Source organism: Oxyura jamaicensis, chromosome 2 (genome assembly GCF_011077185.1).
Source record: "Oxyura jamaicensis isolate SHBP4307 breed ruddy duck chromosome 2, BPBGC_Ojam_1.0, whole genome shotgun sequence".
Classification (NCBI taxonomy): Eukaryota; Metazoa; Chordata; class Aves; order Anseriformes; family Anatidae; genus Oxyura; species Oxyura jamaicensis.
This window is the reverse complement of record NC_048894.1, coordinates 130,779,233-130,804,216: the sequence shown is the minus strand read 5'-3', so window position 1 is coordinate 130,804,216 and position 24,984 is coordinate 130,779,233. Positions and strand designations below refer to the sequence as shown.

The 24,984-nt window shown below is 36.2% G+C and overlaps 1 protein-coding gene across 14 annotated transcripts in view; it reads right to left on the bottom strand.

Moving 5' to 3' along the window:
• RALYL (RALY RNA binding protein like) overlaps positions 1-24,984 on the bottom strand; it is a 409,045-nt gene that overhangs the window by 80,403 nt on the left and 303,658 nt on the right. For all 14 annotated transcript variants that reach the window (XM_035317320.1, XM_035317321.1, XM_035317322.1 and 11 more), the window contains one exon: positions 2,522-2,597. In XM_035317320.1, the coding sequence (XP_035173211.1) occupies positions 2,522-2,597 (76 nt within the window). The remainder of the gene's footprint in view (positions 1-2,521; positions 2,598-24,984) is intronic.

The window sequence follows — 24,984 nt, the reverse complement described above, 5'->3', positions numbered from 1 at the left end:
CAGTTGTTATCCTTAATACTATGTTGTACACTCTTATATACAGTCACTCTTTTTCCAAACCTTTGGATGTCTAGCATAAGAACTTTCTTCTATCCATGTTTCTTGAACATGCTTATAGAAACAGCACATAAGGTCAGTGCCAAAGCTTGTTTAAATAACAGTATAGCACATCGACTGTTTCCTTTTTGCCCACTAAATCAGATGTCTCATTAAAGAAGGAAATTATATTGGTTCAACATCATTTACTCCTCATAATTCTACGATGATTTTTTTTTACCAACTTACTATCCTCTAGATGTTGATAAATTAACTATTTTTTTTTTTTTTTTTTCTAGTACATTTCTGGGAATCAAATCTGGGCTGCTCCTTTCAACCTTAACTATTCTGTGAAGGTGTAATAATTTTCTGTTTTCTCATCTTCTTAAAAATAAGCATGTGCCTGCCCATACCCACTGCTTTTCTACCTTGTGTGACCTCCATAAGCTTTTGAAAGCAATTAGTAATTGTTCACACACAGATTCAACCAGTTCTTTAAATGCTCTAGGGTGAATTTCATCATAACATTTCCACTGAATTTACATTCACATACTGGTTAGCCACTTCTTTTATTCCATCCCTCTGGATAAAATTGATTTTCTTAAATAGCTGGTCAGCTAACCTCTTTTGCTAATGCAGAAGAAACCTTTTCTACATCATCTAATTTTCTATATCATTTTCTATCCTTTTTTGAAGCATGGTAAAAAGTAACAGAATTATAAAAAAGTAGAGGAAGTTACTCTAACAATCTTTTTGTTTCCACTTATACTGCTTTGTGCCTTAGCCTTTCTGGTTTCCTGATGGATGATTTTGCTGTTCTTTTCTACCCATATTTAGTCATATGATTTTGTTTCTAAATTTTGTTCAATTCTTTTCACTTTTCAGGATGTTAAAAAATCTTAATGCTGCCATATTGTTCTTTATTCTACTCCTTCTGTCTCAGGAGATTTTCTGTTTTTTCAGGTTTGCAGACGTATGAAAAAGGCATCTGGGAATAGAAGAAACACACTCAGGGGTTTCAAATATCTATCAATGTTGTCCTGAACACATGAGGATGAACTCTAGTCTTGTTAGATATTGATTCGCACCCTTTACATACAAATCAATGAGAAACCAGTTCTTTTGCTCTGAAATTATGAGCCATTTCACTGAATCCTGCAAATACAAAGTCACAAGAACTAGACCATAGTCAGGCAATAAAGCATAAAGTATTCAAAATTGAAATAGCTCTGAAAAATATATGCATATATATATATTTAAAAGTGCAAAATAAATTATTGATTGTAGTTGCACAAGTGGAGACATTAATAAACAGTTCATGAATCACCACATTGGCCTTTTCTGTCAGTAGGTTTTGTAAATGACAGATTTATAATTTTATTGTATACATCATTATAATTTTGTGAAATGCTGCATTTTTATATGGGGCTAAAGTCTTCTGTTCTCCATTGCTGCCATGTTCCCTTCAGAAAAAGTAAAGAGAGACAAGGAAAGAAAAATTATATTCCAGTGCATGCACAAATAAATACAATGTATAAATATTTTTATAATACCTCACATTTTAAAATTCAAAGCTTGAATTTTAGACTGAACACTTGGGTGTGGTCTTAAAGCACTGAATGTTAACTGTGCACAATGCTGATATCATCACTGTGCCTAGAAGAAAACCTGTGCAAGGTGACTGCATTCTGCTACTTCATCCTAAAGGACTGTCACTGTCAAATATATTTTCAAATAGCATTTTAATATATTAATACTCTATGTATAATACTTACAGTTTAAAGCTGCAGCTCCTTCTTCTGGATAGTTCTTGCATTGACAAACGTCTATGAAGTGAATACTGGTGATGAAGAGACCAGGTTTTTGGCCTCCATGAAATGCAAGGTATTTTCACTAAGAAATAAAATCCTGATATGACTGATTATTTTATTTATTCTTCTTTTTTTTTTTCTATTTTTTTTCCTTTTTTTTTTTTTTTTTTTTTTTTTTTTTTTTTTCTATTTTTTTCTATTTTTTTTTTCCAGAAAATAGAAGTTATGTTTTTGCTGTTGCTTTTCCCCAACTAAAAGAGGGGCATTATTTGCATATGGTGATCATTTCATATAAGAATTGATGAAGAATTTTGTCTTTAGGGCTTATTCCTAGCTGGTGTCATTTTTTTTTTTTCTGCTATGGACATCATACAGAACGTCTTTATCTCTGGAAGTTAGACCATGGCTCTGGATGCATTCTGTAGATAAACATAGTGTCAGACACTTCTGTCCTGGTTCTTTTACTCACATTCAGAAACTTTTGATGTATACAAGAGCTTGATTATATTTCATATGAATGTCAAATCATAAATGGGGAAAAATCATTTGTCTAGCTCATGTGCTACATAGTGACATTGCTGGATATATTTGGAAAACAAAACAAAACATTGCAGGTTACCATAGTTTTTTGAATAAATTTGCTTTGTAGTAAGTTAAGATGAAATCTAACTTACCTGTAAAGTGCTGAAAGTGGCCGCTTGTTGCCAGGTTTTGGTCTGTATGGTTTTGGTTCTCCTGCCATGTTGATATCTGAAAGCAAACATTTGAAATTCATAAGCTAAAATTTTGTAACTTAGAGAGTCTTCGCAAAGGCACCTCCTAAACACTGAAAATAAGTAATAGGCAGTGAAAATGGACAGCATATATAAAACACTGATCTAGTTTTTAACCACTTTTAATCGATGCTACTAAGTTTTCCTAAAAGTTCTTACTGTAATACATAAGGATTTTAGGCAAAATGTCTTTTATTGGTACCAGAGGGGAAAAATGACCCTTAAAAAAAAAAAAAAAAAAAAAAAAAGGAATTTCTACTGCACAAACTTGAATGGCAATTTAGATGTACAGACAAATGATGAACTCAAGTCAAATACTGTTGTGGATGGCTGCAGTAGTTTTAAAAACTTGCTCTTTAAGATCTTGCAAGCAGTAGATAGATATTTAACTGAGACTTCACTATCTACTCCAACAGAGAGTTTTCAAAAGCAAGGAAAAGGGTATGTATTTCCTAACCCAAATGCATCCATTTTATTATTCTCAGTGTTGAAGCAAACTATCTTTAAAATTTTTATGGGGCAAGAGAAAATCTGTTCTTGCACATATCTTAGGTAAGTACTTTGTGAAAATTTCTTTCTTTCTTTCCTTTCTTTCTTTTCTTTCTTTCTTTCTTTCTTTCTTTCTTTCTTTCTTTCTTTCTTTCTTTCTTTCTTTCTTTCTTTCTTTCTTTCTTTCTTTCTTTCTTTCTTTCTTTCTTTCTTTCTTTCTTTCTTTCTTTCTTTCTTTCTTTCTTTCTATCTTTCCTTCCTTCCTTCGTTCCTTCCTTCGTTCCTTCCTTCCTTCCTTCCTTCCTTCCTTCCTTCCTTCCTTCTTTTCTTTCTCTCTCCCTCTCTATCCCTTCCTTTCTCTCTCTCTCCCTCTCTCTCCCCTGTCCCCCTTTCTGTCTCTCTCTCCCTCTCTTTCCCTCTGCTTTCTCTTCCTCCCTCCCCTTCCTCCCTTTTTGCCCTCTTTTTCTCTCTCCCCCCTCACTTTATCCCTCCCTTCCTCTCTCTCTCTTTCTCTTTCTCTCTTCCCCCATTCTCTCTCTCCCTCTCCCTTCCTCCCTTTCTCTCCCCTTCTCTCCATCTCTCTCATTCTCTCTCCCTCCCCCTTCTCTCTCTTTCTCGCTTTCTCTTCTTTTTTTTTTATTTTTTTTTTTTAGTTAATTTACATATTTACATTATGCCTGTATATTTATTCTTGGAATGTAAAAATATATGAAGTTTATATACACATTAGTCATGCTGGATCTCAAATTCTTCCCCTTGTTTGAACCATAGTCAGAAACACACCAGGAAATGCACATCCATCATTTTGAATGCTAGTAACAGTTACCCATGGAGAAAGAAACACAGGTAGGCCCTTCTGTGGAGAATGCCTTTCCCGTGATTGGAAAGTTGTCAGTCTAAACAAAAAATTACATTAAAAGCACCCAAACTGGGTGTTGTACAGTTAACTTTACAACATATCTCATGGATAAAATAAAAGAATTTCATGCCATTTGAGGGATGCTGAAGCTACAGCTCTGCTTGGTTTCACTAACAGACAAAAGGGTAACATTCAACAAAATCAGGAAATCAGCTGATATTTCAGTGTTAAATTTCTGAAGGAGAACAATATATCCCATTTACCATAGAATCACCTAGTGATCAAGACCTTTGAGGAAGTACATGTTCTTAGTAAAGCCTTTCTTTAATCTGAAAAATAGTAGAAGTTTAATCTGAAATGTTTAATCTAAAAATAGTAGAAGAAAAAGTGAAGTAGAAAGCTGAGTTGAATGAAGAAGCATCACTACACAGTGTAGTGATACTAAAAGACTACACATTTTTATTTACATTATTTTCTATGTCAAAAGCTGCAGTAAAAGCTTGAGACTGACAGATACTATTTTGGACAAAGTAGGAAAAAAGTTCCTCTGTCTTTTTTTAGTAAGCAGAAACACTGAAATATGTTCATCAGATTTTTTGAAAGGAGAGATTTTTCCATTGGAAATTTAATGTTTAAACATTAAAATAATTGTAAACATATTTTCCATTTAAATTCAATATGTTGAGATAAAACAACACTTATTTAATGTTGAAAAAGAAATGAATTTTGCTTTGCATAGGCCTATTTTCTGTAATTTATATTATTATTATTATTATTTTGTAAAATCTCTATAAGAAGCAGTGTGTAAGAATGTACTTTTAAATCATAGTTTTTCATAAAATATTAAATTTCTTGTTTTACTTATCTCTCTGAATTTAGATGCATATTGGAGACAGTTTTCATGCTTTGTTGAAATGCTCTTCTGCCCTTAATTTTAAGCATGTGCTTTATTAAATATATATTAACCTTACCCTTCCATGGTTGTTAATCATTCAGCAATGATTTCTTTATTTAAAGGAATATAAATTCTACTAATGTTGACCCAACAAAGTAAATATCGAGCATTTGTTGAAAACAATTTTGGAATTTGGATAGGTGTTTTGCATTTCCATTGGCTCCTGCGAATAACAAAATGTGAATGATTTTTTTATCCTGTGACCTTTACGATAATTAGACCTTTCCCCAGTCTTTTAATATGTCAGCTTTAAGGTCATTGGCTTTATTGACTTTCATCATCTCCTGCTAGGTCAGATTTTAGAAGAAGAAGAAAAAACGTAGAATTATAATTTGTTCTTGTGAAAATCCTGAGGCTGTGGGATTCACGTTCACATATTTTTCAAGTCTATCATCTCTTCTTTTTCAGAGCCACAGCCCAGGTCACCATTCTTAGGTATATGAACAGTAAAGGGCTTTCAAAACGTGTTCACATCCTTCCAGAACAAATCAATACTGTCTAGATGATTATTCTTGTAGACCTACATTTGCACGTCTTGTACCTACTTGTAACAAAGATGTGTTGTATAGAAGACCTTGGTCTTTTTGCTATGTGTTCACTTTATTTTAATCAAATACTGTCGAAAGGTATCATTATAAGAAAACACAGAATCAGTTAAGATTCCCTGGCACATAAATAAATCTCTTGAGGTATTAGCAGAAAACTATGTTACATAGACAGTAATAGCCAGAATTTCCCTTTAACACAGGAAATATTTCATAGTAAAGCCATACACATGGGATTTTTGTCTTAATATGAAACTGATTGAATAGCTCTGCAACTCTCTAAGCACCTTGTAGTAAGTTAAGAATGTACATAAGAAATGGTTTGAAAAGTTAGAACAGATTTTCATCCCATTATTTTTCAGCACTATCTACTCTAACCTCAATTTTCTAACTAAGATTAGAAGTGAATCTGTCAACATTTTACAGGATAGATTATTTCCAGCCCAACTGGAAATCTTGTGAGATAACTTGTTCTCTTGCTTCATCCATCATTATTTTTGCAGCAGACGTTTACATCCAGTAGGTCATAAACCATGTGCCAAATAAATTTGTTGGCTGAAGCATGGAGATTTACCTGCACTAATGATCCCACCCTGAGGAATGCAGAGAGGTATCACACCTTACGGTGTAAAATTAGCAACTGCGCTTGTTCAGGAATATGAACTAGGCAACTTGATGAAGCACATAGAGGGTAGAAGAGTGTAGGAACTCACATTATTTGCTCTGATCATATGCTATAAATGTTCTCTTACAGATCAACATTAAGATAAATTCAACATTGAAATTCTAAATATTAAGGGATCAATATGAATAGGAAAGTAACAGCAAAAAATTGCGATGCAGCAGTCTGCTCCTTATGTGCTTTCAAAATCAAATAAGATTACTTTCCATATTAAATGAAATGCATCTATCTGTTCCTGTTAGCATAGGAAAGGTGAAGGTATTAGAACTACATTTCATAAAATTTTGTGTGTCATCAGCAGAAATTTAAAACAGTATTTTTATTTCTAATTATACTGAAAAATGCCCAGCAATTAATGTGAGAAAAAAAAAAAAAAAAAAAAAAAAGACTTAAAGAAAATGCAAGCCATTTAGAGAGAAGAGTACTTGTATTCAAGGCTACATAAACTGGTCTGAAAGAGCAACTCAGCACAGCATGATTATCTTTCTCTTATCACTCCTTCCTACTACTGACTGCCTACCTCCCCTAGGCTATATAGTAATGACCAAAAAGGCTATGGTGCATAAACTCTCCATTTTTGGAGAGGCTGTATCAGCCAGCCTTGAGGCTTTGCTCACAGATTTGCTGCTTAAGCCATTTGATAATTCAGTCCTGAGGGCAAATGCATAGTTACCTTTAAACAAGCTTTGCAAGTGTAAGCAATGATACAAAAAATGTATTCACACACTAGGAGTATTTCAGTCTTCAGTATAAATGTCCTTCAGATTCTTTAAAAAGTTTTATTTGTAGGGGAAAAAAAAAAAAAAGTAGCCATCTATCACTTTGACTCACAAAAACAAATGTAAACTAGCAGATTCAACAGGCACAGGCTCAACACATTAAAACTGGGTCTTCCAGGCCTTCTCCTATAAATCCAGGACTCATGTCTCAGGCTTATTTACTATAAAATTAAATATTCCCATTCCCAGGCACTAGAACATAGTTATCTATTGTATTGAATTGTTGGAGTGGCTCCTGGTACAACTTTTAGCCTGAGGCAACAAAGAACTCTCTTGTGCAATTTCTAGACATAGGCAGAGACTTGAAATGAACCAGGGAACATTGCTAATTGGCACTTTACATGTGGCCACTTTGTTTCTCAAGGTAAGGCCAAGTGACAAAGAATGGTCACAGATTTCTATAATTGAGTATTACATACATTGTTCTGAGTGTGGGCTCCATGTCAGAGGGACCGAGAACCAAAAGGACTGTGGTGGTTTTACTCAGGTGGGTGGCCAAGCTCCACCACAACCACTCTCTCACTCCCCCTCCTCAAAGAGGAACAGGGAGAAAATACGATGAAAGGGGCTCAAGGGTTGAGATAAGGACGAGGAGATCGCACAGTAATTATCATGACGGGCAAAACAGACTCAGCATACGGATATAGTAAGATTTATTGCCTTTTACTAACGAGCTAGAGAAGTGAGAAACAAAGGAAAGAAACTAAAAGCATCCTCCCCCCCCCCCCCTCTTCCACCTCCTCCCCCCGAGCGGCGCAGGGGAATGGGGGAATGGGGGTTATGGTCAGTCTGTAGCGCTTCTTCTCTGCCTCTCCTTCTCGGTCACTCTTATCCCCTGTGCTGTGGGGTCCCTCCCACGGGATGCAGTCCTTGCCAAACTGATCTGGCATGGGCTTCCCACAGGCAGCAGCTCTTCAAGAACTGCTCCAGATAAGGGTCCGTACCACGGGGTCCAACCATCGGGAGCAAACTGCTCCAACCTGGGTCCCCCATGGGCAGCAGCTCCTGCCAGGTCACCTGCTCCTGTGTGGTCTCCTCTCCACGGCCTACAGGTCCAGCCCAGAATCTGCTCCGGCAGGGGTCTTCCACAGGCTGCAGTCTCTGTCGGTGCAGGTTCAGCTGCTCCACCGTGGTCTCCTCCACGGGCTGCAGTTTGGAACCCTGCTCCACCGTGGTACTCCATGGGCTGCAGGGGGACAGCCTGCTTCACCATGGTCCTCACCACAGGCCGCAGGGGACTTCTGCTCCAGCACCTGGAGCACCTCTCCCCCTCCTCAACTGACCTTGGCGCCTGCAAGGCTGTTCCTCGCTCCTCTCGCTTTCCCAGCTTCTGTGTGGCGCAGTGTTGTTTTTTTTTTCCCTGTCTTAAATATGCTTTCACAGAGGTGCCAAACAACAGCACTTACTGGCTCAGCTCTGGTCAGCAGTGGGGCCCTTACCAAACATGGGGCAGCTTCTAGATCCTTCTCACAAAAGCCACCCCCATGGCCCTCTGCTACCAAAACCTTGCCACGTAAACCCACTACACCTGGAACTAAGGAAAACATAAAGGCCTTTGTAGCCCAGCAGCTAATTTCCTAAAACATATTTCATCAGATGCTCTTCCACCCATTCCTGTGAGTGATTGAGGAGACATTCCTTGAAAACTCCCACCGTTTCTTGACTTAGTATGTTGGTTGGAACAGGATATCATTGTGTACTTCCAGACTAGCTCTGTGTTAGACCAATCTTTAAGTCAAGTGCTAGAAGACACAACTTCGTACTAAACTGAACACTTTTCAAAACAGTAATTAAAGTTAACTTAAGAGAAAGCATTCACATGATGAATGTAAAATCTATATCCAGATAGATAAGGGTATAGAGAAAATGAAATGCCCTTTCTCCTTTTTTTTTTTCTCCCCCCCCCCCCCCCCCCCTTTTTTTTTCCACATGGCCCAAAGTATATAGGACAAAAGAGAAAGACCAAGATGTAGATGCAATTTAAATAAGCCTCTAGTCATGTGATTTATAGCAAAAATGAACATCAGCAAAACTAAAGCTGAACTGTCTTTCTTTTATGTTCTTTCCTTTGCCAGTCCTATAAATATCTTCCCTGCTGCGCACTGAAGGAATTTTAATGAAGTCATATGACATTTTTTACATCACAGACTTTTTTTATATATGTTACATTAATTGCGTGTTATCTCCTCTCTTTTCCTCATCTCTAGCAATAAAATGTGAAAAATGCAGAGAGAAGAAGACAGTTCTCAGTTCTGTTCAATTCTGTGCCAAAATTGTGCAGCTGTAAAGAAGAAACTTCCCTGAAAATTGAACACAAACTCAAATTAACTTTCATGGTTAGTAAAATATTAAATGAAGGTCTGGGTCACACATTTCCCTTTTCCATAATAGTATTAAAAATAATTTGCTTCTGGGGCTTTCAAATGCATTTGGATTTTCTCTTAGCCCTGTAGTAATTGGAAGTGGATTTCTTTATATTTATTTATTTATTTATTTATTTTTTTGTACAAAGATGACAGCTATTAATGCTTCACACAGAAAGAGCCAACGAGCTGGTGGTTGAACAGTATATGAAATTGCTTTGTTCAGTCATCTCTTCTTTCAGTAAATTCTGGTAGAATGAAATGAGGCTATAGGATTATATAAGCTATCATTCTTAACACCATTCAGTAACAGGAGTGTCAAGTGCTGCTTTGCCAGAAAGTCGCTTTCTGTTCCCCAGGGAATCAGGTTGGTGTGAGGACAGGCAATGGCTAAAATGGGACATCCTGTCCTATCTATCCACCCATTGCAAACAGTTCCTTCAGGGTTCTAGGGCAGCAACCTCTCCCTTAGCTGCAGAACAGATGTTGATGTGCTTCACAGCTGATGCAGAGCTTGTCTTGATTTTTGTCTTCCTGCTGCCATCTCTGTCCTCCCAGCCCTACTACAGTCACTGGGCAGCACTTCCTGCTGAGTGTGCAACCAGCAGCAGTCTATAGCACTGTCTAGGGAGAGACATTGCAGCCTGAGGAAGGGGAGAACACTAATTTTGTGGCCTCTTGAAGACTCCTCATGGACTTTGCTGAGATTGCAGAGGCTGTGGCTGAGACTTCTCAAACTGCTTCTCTGCCACTGCTTGAATCCCAGCAGATCAAGTCCTGTGATGGGTCAGGAGTCACTCCGGAGTACTGGGCAGTGGCAGAAGGGACACCACAAGAAAGGGGCATGTCTGGTGGAGGGGCATGTCTTTAGAAAGGAAGCCATGTTGGTGACAATCCTCCTCACTCTTCCTCCTCTTTAGCACTAGATTGACAGGCTCCTCTACAGGAAGATCCACACTGCACAAGTTTTACTGGTGCAAGAGATTCCGACTGGTCTGCTGGGCACTACTTGGACATAGCCACTTATCTTCAGATCAGCTCTAAGGGCTACAAGAATTTAAGTGTTAACTGTGGAAATGCCTACTTTGATTTGTGCTATGGTGACCATGAAGCTGGCAGTCATACAAGCATTTCATCCCAACAGAGCCAAAATCTAGAAGCAGGCAAGTGTAGTCTTTGTCATGCAAGAAGGCTCTTTTAATTTAACCAAGTTTTCAGCTGCCCTGTTACCCACACAAAGAACAAGATTTCTACATGCCTGTGCTTGTTTAACACATGGACTAGCTAATTCTGCACACGCAGAAGATTGCTATTGCCATAAGGATATAGGAAAGCAATAGAAAAGAACATCAGAACCTTTCTGCTACCTTCAGGAAAACAACAACAACAACAATTAAATAAAAAAACAACAACAAAATGCTTTAATATGAGTTTAGCTAGCCAAAAGAAAAGTTTGGGCAGGGTCTTATATGATAATAGTACCTGTTCACACTGTGGCATATCATTGTTGCCATTAAGGGGAAAAAATGGTCCTTGAGCTGCAGCTTTTTCACTGTCATTGTTGCCATTAATGGGAAACAACTGGTCCTCGAGTTACAGATTTTTCCAGACAGTGAGGTGTGCAAGGAGCACCTTTCTCTCTTTGGTTTCTCTTTATCATAATAACAATACTGTTTACAAAAAGAAAATAGAGCACCAGTCTTCATTCAGATCAAGCACAGTCATTACAGGGCAGCAGCCAACAAATTGCTGCTTTTCTCTGGTAACAAAAGATAGTTATTACCATGAGACTTAGACAAAGTTTAATGTTGACTAGATGTCTGAGTTTCTCAGCATTGCAATTAGCCTCAAGCAGCAACATTAAACAGCATAGTGAGGATACAGTATGAAAGTCCCTTGTCTAACCCTTTCATATTTCAATACGATTTTTTTTCCCCCAAGGAATATGTCCTGAACCTCAGTATTTTTATTTTTTGTCCTCAAAATATATATATATATTGTCTAACTCTCTTACTAATGTTAGCTTCGTGCTCCAAGCAATAGTTTTCCATGACAATTGAAATACAGAAGAATTCAGTCCCCATTGCCCCGATCCCTTTGTCTTTCTCACTATTCATCTTGCAGATTGCTAACTTTATTAATGCAAACATAAAAAAAAGCTTCTTTTTTTTTTTTTTCCCTAAAATAACCATAACCATGCCAATAACAGCATTTTCTCCCAAATTACTGACATTATTTTATTTGCATTTGCAGTTGATATTTCTTAGACTTTCCGACATATTTTGCCTAACTTTGAAGTGTATTTCTCCATAATTTTGAACAGTGAACTTTCCCAATGCTTTCTGGGTGGTGCAAACAGTATTATTTCCAGGGCAGTGCTTTCCAAAGCTCAACTCAGGGGTACTTTTGGGGTGCTAAGAGGTGGGAGGACAAAACACGCTTATCTGAAAGTCTGTCTGGCATAACTGCTTCTGCCTCTGGGGTCTGTTGGCATAAGAGGTGTTACTGAGAGATCAGTGTGTTTTTCATACCCTGAACTTTGTTGCCAAAGCCTTCAAGGGCAGCTCTGAATCACCCCAAAATCAAACCATACATCTGAGAGAACTGTCAAAATGCTTCTTGAACTGCAGCAGGCTCGGTGCCATGACCACTTCCCTGGGGAGCCTATTCCAGTGCCTGACCACCCCCTTGATGAAGAACCTTTTCCTAACACCCAGCCTGACCCTCCCCTGTCCCAGCTCCATGCCATTTCCGTGGGTCCTGTCGCTGTCCCCAGAGAGCCTGCCCTTCTGCTCCCCTTGTGAAGCTGCCATGAGGCCTCTCAAGCCTCCTCCTCTTCTCTGGGCTGAGCAAACCAAGTGAACTCAGCTGCTACTTACATATCTTCCCCTCTAGAACCACCATCATCTTTGTTGGCCTCCTTCGAACACTGTAATTGTTTTATATCGTTTTTATACTGTGATGCTCCAAATTACACATAGCAGCCCAAAACTGCAGGTGGTATTCCCCCCCCCCCCCGGCCCCCCCACCCCCAGCCCCATCTGATTCTATCCTTGTTCATTATCCACTGTTCTCCTCTTTACAGTGACCTTGTCTTTCGTCTTGGTCTCCCCTCTCTTCAACAAGTCCCCTATCTCAAACAAATAAAGAAATCACCTTGTGAGGATTCTCAACCACTTTCTGCAGTTCTATATACAGAGTCTTTCTGTCTACGATCATGTTCCAGGCTTATCTAGATTCAGGGGTCTATGAAAGAGGTTCTTTTCAAATTCCAAATACACTTTGGAGTCACATTGCACATCTTACATCATTTCCCTTGAGATATAGTATTTTCTTCTGTGCCAGATTTATGGAAATTTGTGTCCCAAATATCTCATATTAGAGTTCCAACAAGTTTCATCTTTGTAACAAAACCGTTATAAAACTGATGATGGACAGCCACAGAATTAGCTCATATTTTTTCATGTAATAACTTTAAAATTTTGTTTTCCTTGCACAATATAACTGTATTAGTATTGCAAAGTAATATAGCAGTGCTACAAAGGAATATACAGTGACATTCACTGTTCTGAAGTCTACCATTTTTATTAACAGCTCAGGGTTGGATAAAATGACAGCAGAAGTGGAGATAATTCCAGTGAAATTTGGCACATGGGAGGAAGCATTATTGTGGAGGTGATTTACAAAATAAACATTATGCCAAATCTAATATTTCTGTATAAGCAATGCTCTGGTTTTAGCGATGTTTTAACACTTTCATTGCCAATCATGCATTTCCCCAGTGGATCCAATTTATATTAACAACCAAACTGCAGCAGCATAGAAGTTTACTGCAAAAGCAGAACATATAACAATTGGAAATACTGACAAGCTTTAAAATGAACGATATACAATGTTATTTTATTCAGCTTTCTTTGGCATTCCTGAAAACAAAATATAAAAATAGTTGATAGGAATAGAGAAAATGTAATATCTTGTCAGATTGATGGTTCATATACTCTAGTTTTCTGCCTCCAGCTGTCCTAGATGTTTTAGAAGGAGACATAAGAACCTCAGACTAGTTAGATATAAGATTATTTTCCCGCCATTCTCTTATCATCCCAGCATGATTCTTCTCCTAAAATGCTAAATAGTTAAGATTAGTCTAGAACCTAGAGCATGATGTTTTGTCTTTCCTCCTATACTGATTTTGTTAAGTAGAACTGAAAATCAGTAATACTCCAAATAGCCTTGCTAACCACATACGTGTCCAGTCACTCTGTTATTCTTAATAATTTATCTTTTTTTTCTTTTTTAAAAACAAAAAAATATGTTTCTCATCATCAAGTGAGCTTTACAACCTCCCCCCCCCCAATCTTTCATCCTCTTAACCCCTTCTTCAACTACTATTCTTTTTAACTACTGTAATAACCAAAATCTTGTCAGAAATCTTTTTTCTAAACATAAAACATCATCTTTCTCTCTTCAATTTATTTAACTTATGCTGTCTGCTTCTGTAAATTTATGTTTCATCTTGCATGCAGATACACCTTATATGTGCTGCTTCAGAAATTCTTTGGCAAGTAGTTTAAGGTGTGCTTCATATTATTTATGATATCGATTTACATATATTTCAAATCACTAACAGGAGGCGTTGTAGTAGGTTACTAAAAATAATTTTAGCAAAAAAGTAACTATTATGAAACTCATTAAACCTAGTCCAAATATCAAAAATACTACAAAAAGACCACACAAGACAATATAATTTTAATTAATAAAAGATGAAATTATCATGCATATTAATACACAGTGCTAGTAAAGTTCTCAAATGGGTCATTCACGAAGCTCTTACATTAAGTGAACACACATTGTTCTATGATTTCCAGTATCATTTTCTGCCTACTTTAGTTTTGTTGTAGAAACAATAGGTCTCTATTACTCACAAGGTAAATACATTATTTTGGCTCAGGGAATGTAGGAATGAAGAACTCCATCACTCTGACTTACTTCCTTTCACCAGAAATTTGTGGGCCCATGAGATTTACAATTCATTTATTCAGAACATATTATTCGATCAAACCACACACACACACACATAGCACAAAAATTTGTTAAAAAGGCTTCAGAAACTAATCTCTACTTCAGCTTGAAAAAAAAAAAAAAAAAAAAAAAAAAAGGAAAATTGAGAGAGAGAGCTAGACAAGGCGATAAACACCCAATGGGCATTCTCTGCCTTGAAGGTTTTTCAGATCATTCCAGGAGTTCAGCTCACAGGAGCTTTATTGAAGCTTCCTATGTTTACCTTTCCCTTCCTATATTTATGCATATGTGTTTGCATATGAACATATTCACAATATAAGCATGCATTTTCAACTGGATTTATTTTTTTTTTGTTAAGTTCTGTAATTCATCTTTATCACACAGTTTCTGAAAATAGAAGATTGGAACGGAACACTGAGGGTATTGAATTTCTGAAGCCAGATTTAAATTATTGCTGTTAAGTGGATGATGGAAACAGTTGCTTTAATATAGCAAACAAAACATTCTTTACTCTCAGAAATCTCATATCTAAAATTTTTATCTATTGTTATTGTTAAAGAAGACTGGTGGCATAGACTTATTTGAAACCTCAGTACCCAGTACCTGAAGCTTTTAGAACTTTTTTTAAAAAAAAAAAAAAATCCTCCAGTACAATAAGAAATTTCAGTGGCTGATCAAATGAAACAACTCTCTAAGCTCACCTAGAAATATTAATCTTCTGGACATACTGCATAAACCACTAATCTCAAGCCCATCATTTAAAATGAGGAAGGGAATATAAGGAAAGATGCGGGCAGATGTTTTAAGCTTTACCATCCTTATTTTAAAAGTCTAAAAGGAGATCGCTAAACCTTGCATTGCAACAAGCAAAAATGGCCAGAGAAAAGTACTAGGCTGAATGATCCCCCCGAATAAAAATGAATGTGATTCAACACAACATTAGCATAGTGTCTCCTAATCTTTCACTTGCAAATGTTCATCTCCTTATCAGACACTGCTGTTAACATCATGACATATTTTTGCTTGAAAGCATAGCCAGAGACACAACAGCTAAACCCTAAAAATTTATGCTGTCCTGATAAACGGGACAGCATAAATTTTAGGCCTAACAGCCTAAAGCTGACTGTGCATACCTGCACCCTGCTGTAACCTCAGCACTACAATCCTTTCCAATAATACTTGCTATTCATCAATCCTATTATTTGCAATTCTGTATTTAAAAATATTTGTACTTATTTTTCCAATAAATTAGGGCAGAATGGAAAAGTAGTGTTCATGTAAGAAAGGAGACAACTTTGGAAGAGGCTTTTGAAAGCTCTCTGTTAGTGTAAATTTCCATTTAAGTCTGTGGTAACATCAAATTTAGGTCAGTACTGTTATTCTTCACAGCTGAATCATATATTGTATAATAATCAGAAGATATACATGTGTATGTATATATATTAAACTTACTAGGGTGGAATCTAGTAAAGTCCCATAAGAAGGAAGAATACCCTGGTCTTTTTAACTTTGACTCTTCCTCACTCACATCGTCATTGTCATCTTGATCTACCTTATTTTGGAGAAAAATACATACAGCAACAAAACTTCCCAGGGACTTAGGATGTAACTGCCTGTAATGAAGGGGTTCCAGAAGAGATAACAGGAAATTCTAGCTGTTTCCATGATGGTTATAGCTGGGCTTATGGGGGAAAAATGTTATATAGGGAATGGCTGTGTACTTAAGTGCATGGCATTGTGTGATCTGTACTGTCCAGTCAGCATGCCACACACAAGACCTCAGAGCAGTTTTAGCAGCAGCTGGCCTCCAGTCCCAGCATATTTTCTTTTTATAGAGTGATTCACAAATAAATTAAAATATTGTGAAACAATAAATTGTAGTAAATGTGTTCATTACTTCATTTTATGCCATTCTCTAGGATACTGAGCCACCATCATAATGGCTCCAGGATCAATAATAGCAATTAACTCTTTTTGTGTGCACACTTTTTTTCATTTATTTTTGTGTTGTTTCCAGATGTTTTTGTTTCACACTTTAAAGAGTTCTGAAGACTGAGATTAATAGAAAATCATGAACCAGAACATGGAAATGCTTTTTTCAGCTTCAGCTCATATAATCCTGCCATAATCAAGCATCAGTAACATACCAGAAAACCAGAGCTCTCTTCAAGGTATTTCCAAGTTCCGATGTGGGGATTCCAACACTATTTGGAATGGATTAATGTTTCTCTTCAGCACAGTTATTTAGGTTTGTCTGGAAATAAAGGCTACTTTGTTTGTTTGTTTGTTTGTTTCTGTTTGAAGCAAGTAACCATCTTGGTTTTACTTTTATACATAAAAAATGTTTAATACTGGACACTTCCAAATAAAAACAGTGTTCAAACCTACTGCACTCAAGATCACAACTCCCCAAGCCCCGTTCAAATATTTAAAGTATATAAATCCTTCTCTCCAAGATGTACAAAATAAATATGCTGACAAGTTTTAACATTGAATAATTAGTGTCTGGCTGTGCTCTCTAAATTAAAACTTCTGTGTTTTGTTTTTCTGATGGCATTGCAGTTTTGAGAAGGTGGGTAGTACAGCTGAATATGAAGAACTATGCCCAAGGGAGAATGAAATTCACTTGGAAATAACAGTGACTCAGTTTGGGGTTCAATGGGTTCTTCGGGTTCAGCTACCGCTCGTGACACGTGCTGACTGGGATGATGATGACGGATTGTGCACAGCACATATTTTTTTTTCTGCTAGGATGACAGCCAAACTGAAATGGTTGTCCTGCCATGGCAGAACAATGAGTGAGGGCAAGCACAGTAGGAATTAGTTCCGTCATTGACACAGAGAGGGATACAGCCAGTTGTGTAGAAGACAGGGAACAGGAGGGCACATGAACAACAACACCAGCCCATTAAACATATAAATATTCCACTCAGGTCTCCTAATGTTAATGAGATGCTTTACTTCTTTACTGCTTTACTTCTGCCTTTATCTGTACCTCAGATTGCTTCACAGCCAGCTCACATATGAGTCTGTGGGTTGCCTGTGAAAAATTTTCTGGCATGTGTGAGAGCATATTACAGCAGTGCAGCACAGACATCCACTTGGACTCTAAGGGCAAAACTGAGGTCTTGATTTTCATACAAGAGTATGATGAAGTTTTATGGGGCATGCACATAATCTTGCATTTACTCAAATGTATTTTTCATGTATTACCAACAGAATGAACTGCTGGAGCATTTCCATATGAAAAACTATGAAAAACCTTCCCCCCCCCCCCCCCCCCAGATTGCCAGATTCCAAGTTTTTCTAATCTAGGAAAGGTTTTAACTATCACATCCTTAGCTGAATTCAATTTTATTTAATTATTTTTGAATTGAGAGAAAACATAATAGATAGCATTCCATGTACAAAACCCATACAGCACTGGGAAAACTACCACGCTAGAGGAATATTTCTATGTCATTTGTTTACAAATCATTCTAATTTATTAATAGATTTTTTTATTTACTTATAACATGAGAAAAATTCAAAATGTGTGTTAAATTTAAAGAACAATAAATAAATAGTCATCTTAAATTTGTAAGTGTAAATATAGATTAACAATGTGTCAATATATTTAATATATTAATATTTTAAATTAAAAGCATAGCATTTTTTTATACTTCTACAGTATAAAGTATAATTCTGCCTTTTATACAGAATAGTATAAGGGCTTTCACTGGTTTTTGTTTTCACTAGTTCCACTAAAGGTTAAATATGAACATATATTTTGATATAGGATGAAATCACAGGCATTTTGCTCAGATAGTCACTTCTATAGTTATGCCACTGGCATCCCAGCAATAAAAGGAATATCATATAAATATTATATTACACCTTAGCACCAATTTTTCAAGTTCAATCTAAATTTAATATACATTGTTTTTAACAATAGAAAATACTCTTTTTATTCTACTTTTTGTGAGGTATATTTATGTTTAATTAACTATTAAATTATTTAAATAGCTTCCACTTTATCCAGCAACAGAGGCTGCACAAGAAACTTGCAGTGTTAAATCTGTATAGTGTGGATAGAGACATGAAACTAAAGGTCCATGCTTTTGTGAAACAAGCAAAAGGGAAGACATAACACTGCCAAATTGTGAGTAAAATATCCCAATTCTGCATTTTGGAAATTATTTCAGTCATTACACTGGTTTCCAATTTATGTGCAATATTAAACAAACAAGTAAACATAAACAACAGAACCAGAGAACTAGCTGTCTGTTCTGAAGAGCTCAAATTTATTTACTTTTAAAATTTAGATCTTTCTCTCCTTCTTTCTTTTACACACATATGCAAAAGTCAGCACCCTTTATTCATTTCCTTTTTTTCATTCCCAAGAACAGGACTGTGTATTCTAATCACTTCTAGAATTTGTTCTTTTCTCTCAATAAGCTACAAAAAAAAAAAAAAAAAAAAAAAAAAAGATTTCACAGAATCACAGAATCATCTAGGTTGGAAGAGACCTCCAAGATCACCAAGTCCAACCTCTAACCTAACACTAACACGTCCTCCACTAAACCATATCCCTAAGATCTACATCTAAATGTCTTTTAAAGACCACTAGGGATGGTGACTCAACCACTTCCCTAGACAGCTCATTCCAATGCCTAACAACTCTTTCGGTAAAGAAGTTCTTCCTAATATCCAACCTAAACCTCCCCTGGCACAACTTTAGCCCATTCCTCCTCGTCCTTTCATCAGGCACATGGTAGAATAGACCAAGAATTTCTTACAGGCTATCTGTATAATGAAGACTGAACACACTTTTCCCTGTAAGGACCTGTATCCAAGGTTGTATTACACGATGAGCTTTCACATTTATTGTGCCAACTGAAAATGAATGGTGCTAGTTCAGTATGAATGGGATTCCATCTTTTATATCCCACATCCATTTGTCATGACAGCACTCAAGTCACATGGACCTCTGGGCTCACACACACTGCATCCAGCTGTATCACACCATGTCACATCAGGGAACACACTAAGGAGGTGTAGTGTGTTCACACAGCCAGGAACATTTCATACAGTTTCCTCCAATGTTAATGGAAGTATTGACTTTATCACTGCACGATACGTCTCAGTAGTAAAAGCAGTATTTTTCTCACAGATCAACAACAGCAACAGTTTCCTTTTACTGAAATAGCCATACCTGAGTTACAATCAAAAAAAAAAAAAAAAAAGAAAAAAAGAGATATGAAATAGTAAACTATTTTAAGTAAGAATAACAATGGTGTTATTTCTCTAAAACTGGTCTGTATCTTTGCCAAAATTAAAAATAATTTGGCAGTGTCAAAGTTTCTGTTGGCTCTGGCAGTTTCACCCACTGAGAAACCTAAAACTAAAACCTACAATTTAATTTTTAATATTTTTTTTTTTTCATCTTTAAACCAATTCCTCCCAAAAGGCAAATTTCCAAACCACTAAAAACCAATTGTTTAAAATATATTAAATCACATTCTACAGTCCACCCTATCCTGTGTGGTTCAACATGTAATTGGAAAAGTAATTGCCCCAGACTTGAATATTACAAAGGAAATTGATGAACAAGCACACTGCTGTATGCTAGCACAGATATGGTCAACATAGGTTTGTAAAAAATTCAAGGAGGCTTTTGTCCCTCCAGAGTATCTGCAGTGAACCCGTTGCTGCCAGATGGAAGCTGGGTAATCCAAATAGGTTACAGCACAAAGCCAGCTAGCAAGGGATACTGCAATAGATGGCTGAAGCCCAGTTGTTTTAGCTCAACTTCCAGTCCACACTGGGAGTGGGAAGGATGTCCATGGAGCTGCTCCTACTGTCCATTTCCAAATCTTGTGGTCACTTCCCTTCAGATCTCTGACACAAGTGAAAGGTGACATGTGGCCTTATTCCTGCAAATGTATCCAGACACATGACAAGAAAATGGCAACTGGGATTTGGAGTTTAATGAATAACAATGAGGAATTTATTTTATATGCATTTAAAATTTCTCATGTATATATAATTTTCTGAAACAGCATTTTGCTCTCTCTACCATTTTACTTAGGACCCAAAGTTAAGGGCCTTATCCTTCTTCAAGGAAGGTACTGAAGAGAATCTCACTGCAGTGAAATTTCCAGTCAAATGCTGGTCTTTATTTGGATATCAAAACTCTTAATGTATGACGTATGCGAACCTTCCTGCCATTTTGAAATAAATTAGAAACACGATCATAAAGAAGCCTTGTAAACAGGAGATTAAGAATGAAAAGCAGGGAACTTCCTGCTTATTATTCCCCTTCTGATCATGAGCAGCCTTTTGCTGTCAGTAATTACTTTCCCCATTTTTAACAGCAGTAGTCTCTAAATTCCATCCTAAACATACCTTTTATTTACCCGTAATGTTAGATAATAATTGTTAGCATGGTGGCCAAAGGAAAAGTCAGAATCTTACCAAATGATACACAGAAAGTATCAGAAGTCCCAAATTATAGACATTTGTATTTGAAAAATCACATATATTGATACTGTAAAAGCCAAAGGGAAGATCCATTTGGCATAGGAAGTGTGAGTACTGGAGCATATAATTTAGTCATACTAGCAGCAGAATTATTTCAAAAGAAAAGAACTCTTTCTTGGTTTATTCTTGACATCTAAAATGCTTGTATTTGTGAAACAGAAATATAGCTCAGAGACTTTTGCTGTTGCTTGATTTTATCAAGCTTAGGCATTTATTCATGTGTTAAGACTTCCACTTAAAGAAAAAGGACTGTGTGTAGAATTGTAAAACTGACACAGAAGTAAGAATACTTTTACTCAAAGTACCAAGAAAGAGGGAAAAAAAAATAGTAGCAAGATTTAGAAGCTGTATAGAACTGATGAGAAGAAACAGAAACAGTCAAGAGTGGAAATTTAAGTGTAAACTCATCCAGACTACTAAATGCACAAGATAATAAATACCACAAAAATTATCCTATAAACTCTGATCAAAAGTCCAAGTTTAGCTACAGTGTTACATGATGTAAAATATCTTCTTTCATGAACATTAAAAGTTCATGTTTATAAATGAATAGCCTTTCTGTACTTGGTATACCTGCTGTCTTGTCAAACCCTTAAATATGTAAGTACTATGCTAAATCACAAAGACTAATTACACCTATACACTGCACTGATTACCTCTTTCTACAGTCTCAGCAGTGGAGGAGCTTGCTGTAACAGAAAGTGAGAAATACCACAAGAAGAAATTGGTATTTCCTAATCATTCCCCAGAAGGAAAACCTCAACAACACAGATATTACAACCATGTAATATGTCAACAAGTGTTTAGGGATTTTTTAGCTCAGAGCTTAGTGGTAAAATATATTTGACTGGTATCACTTTTTCTAAATGTCGCCTTTTCACACTTTGGCATTGCACCCAGCCCTGTCAGTCCCACTTACATCATGCTCATGTTGAGTTCCGGGCATGTTCCTCCTGACTGCACTGATGCTCCTTGTGCTATGACTTAGCACATTTAGCAGCTGATCTCCTTTTAGTAGCCTTCAAGATAAAGTCACTGACATGCACAAAATAAAAATGACTTATATTCTCTTAAGAGCAATGTCATAAGTTAATATATTGTCCTGTAATCTTCTGTCAGTAAATAGATAATTATTTACTCGATAAATACTTTTATTTATTATTTACTGCAATCTCAAACATATTACTACTTAAGGTAGTAAGATTTAAACATAGCTGCATAAATATGTCTAAGAATTGCATATTTCAATTTGTACATAAAAATATATACATATAACATTTAAAAATATAACATGCCTGTAAAAAATGTTACCAAAAAATCTGGTTTGTATTATTTTATTTTCTTAGTTTTTCTTGAAAAATATTTACACTTTTATTCATTTTCTCAGGTTTAGTACCTGCCCTTGTGCATATTTCTGTAAATACAAATGCAGCAGATTTATATCCAGCTCCGATTCATATTCAATGTAAAGAAAAAGTGAAGATGATATAAGAAAAAATCATGTCTCTTGTCTCTCTAAAAATTGGTTCATTGGGGTTAATACTTATCTTCAGCTATCCCTGATAAAACTACTAGCAAATTATGAAAATTTGGAATAAATAAATCATCTGAATATTTTTGCAGGAAATTATTATTTGCAAAATATTTAAGGTACAGGTAATATCACAGAGCCTAAAATAGGAGGTTTTAATCAAGAAACAAGAGAAGGTCTGAGTTAATCAGTCTCCATGTGGATATTTAATAAAACAGGACAAGTGACCTTATACCAAGGCAGAGAATACCCAGATACGCTTGAGGTAGCTTGGATCAGCTGTAACATGGTTGTAATATTGATATGACCTTGACTGAAATGATTACAGTTCTGTAGTCTGTTTACTATACAGTGATCCTGAGTGAGAAGGAAATTTGAAGGTAAAGAAATGAAACAAGAAAGAAGGCATAGCATATACAGAGTCATGGGCTGTGGTCTTGACAAACTTCCTGTAAAAAGAGGAAACGGGATGTGATTCTGTTGGGTAAAAGTATTGCTTACTTTTTAAAAAACAAACAAACAAAAAACAGATGGAATATGCTGATAGTAATGACAATTTAAAAACAGGTATCTATCACTTTTTTATTTTAACATGTTTTTTAATCTCTGCATTCCTGGATTCCTGCCCATAGCTATAGCATTAGGAAATTGTGTGCCTATCACCAGCCTCTCAGAAAGAAAAGAGACAACAAACTTGGACTCAATAATCTCCACATAAAAGCTTTGACTGAGTTATCTTCTGTAATATTTATTGTTTGCATATTCAGGTCCTCCCATTAATGACAGAGTGCAAATATCAAGTTTAAAGGACACAAACTGTGATTTATTGCTATAGCTTTAAAACACAAAATGGCTAGCTACTCAGGCTACTCAAAAATAAACTGTAGTGATCTGGATTTGTAATGTAGGCAGAACTCATCCTTTTAAACATTGTATTACACAAAACCCTTTCAGTTGCCACTGCTAGTTGAGTTGCTTTAGTTTACAAAAAGCAAATATTGAAAGAAATTTTGTGTGAATAATACAAGGTTCAGCTATATTTACGTATTAAAAATACACAACATTTTCAAACTGTGTAAGTATCACTTAGAGTATTACTGCTCTAGTAGCTTTCTGTACTGCTGTTTGCAAAGAACATCATAAAAGCAAATATATGCAATTTTTCTCTTGAACTTTTTCTAAGATAATTTTAAAACAAGAAAAAAATATATAGTAAAATTCTTAGTAGGTATAAAATCATGATTTGAAGTAAAAGCCAAAGCCAAGCAACTCTATGAAGTGTTGGCTGGGAGAAACTGGAAGCCATGTGAAAATATGCTATTGATATATTTTGCCCTCAAGGAAATTGATTCTGTAAGTTTGCTGCAACTGATGAGGGTGGCAAGCAATTTGCCATATACCAGCAAACTATCCTTCTAATGCAAATAACCTGAAGAAAACCACATCATAGCTAATTTTTTAGTAAAAAATGGTTATCTCTAATTTCAAATTTCTAATATAATTAATTAAAAACATTGTACTTTTATCTCTCAAGATAAATAGCTATACAGAAAGAGATATCTGCCTTCTGATCACAGAAATAACAACTGTATAGTATAGACAAGAAAAAAGCTTATGAGTAATTTGACTCTTTGATGGTGGTGTCAAATTGTATGACTAATGTGATGACTATGTTATTTCTGAACAATTTGGATCTCTGCTGGTAGGATTAAGCAAGCTAGAAGGAGCTACTGAGACCATCACCCCAACATTACCTTTCCTCTGCAGAGCCCAGAGGAAAATTAGAGCTGTGATCTATTGGATACCAGGAAGCCACTGCCAACTCCCACCCACAAACTGAGAATAGCACTTTCCTCCTCTTACACCTGAGTAATGTGTACGTCTTATTTCTCTTTCTCTTTCTTCCTCCACATCTCTAATACTTACCTAATGGTGGAATGAGATTCTCAAAAGGAAGACTGAATGATCTTCCAAACCTGAGGACAGATGCATAGCAAATTCCTTGCCCTTGCTGAAGTACACCATCTCTGATTAAATTCATAGTTGACCTAGATGTAAATAATGGTGAAATACTTCTGAAACAGAGACTCTCTTACTCCAAGAGGACTACCCATGGAAATCGTCAGCATGCCCCAGCAAAACTTCCTTCCTCAGAGTTTTACTGGATGCTTATTCACAAAAAAGCATCTGAGCATTTCCACTTGGAGATTTGACAGAGGATTATATCTTCTGTATGGGGTGTGTTTATGATAGGTGGCTATGTTCAAATAAGAAAAAATCCATTACCCTGGAAGCACACAGTCCATGATAAACACCTTGTATGAGGATTCAGATGATAAATGCTGTCAGCACATATCTGCTGTACAGGGGATATCTTCTTAAACCCCAGCTGGCAACAGCTTAGTTCTGATACAGAAGGATTAATATATTCACAGGATTTTGTACTAGGCAGTAGAACTAGAAAATGCACAAACTGGATAATAAATCAGCCACTAAACATGGATATATCTATATTTATATAGCTTCATTCATGTTAAGAATTATTCAACAAAAAGAACAATTGTGATCTTATTTTGTATTAACATAAATATATCCATTGTTTTAAAAAATATATATATTT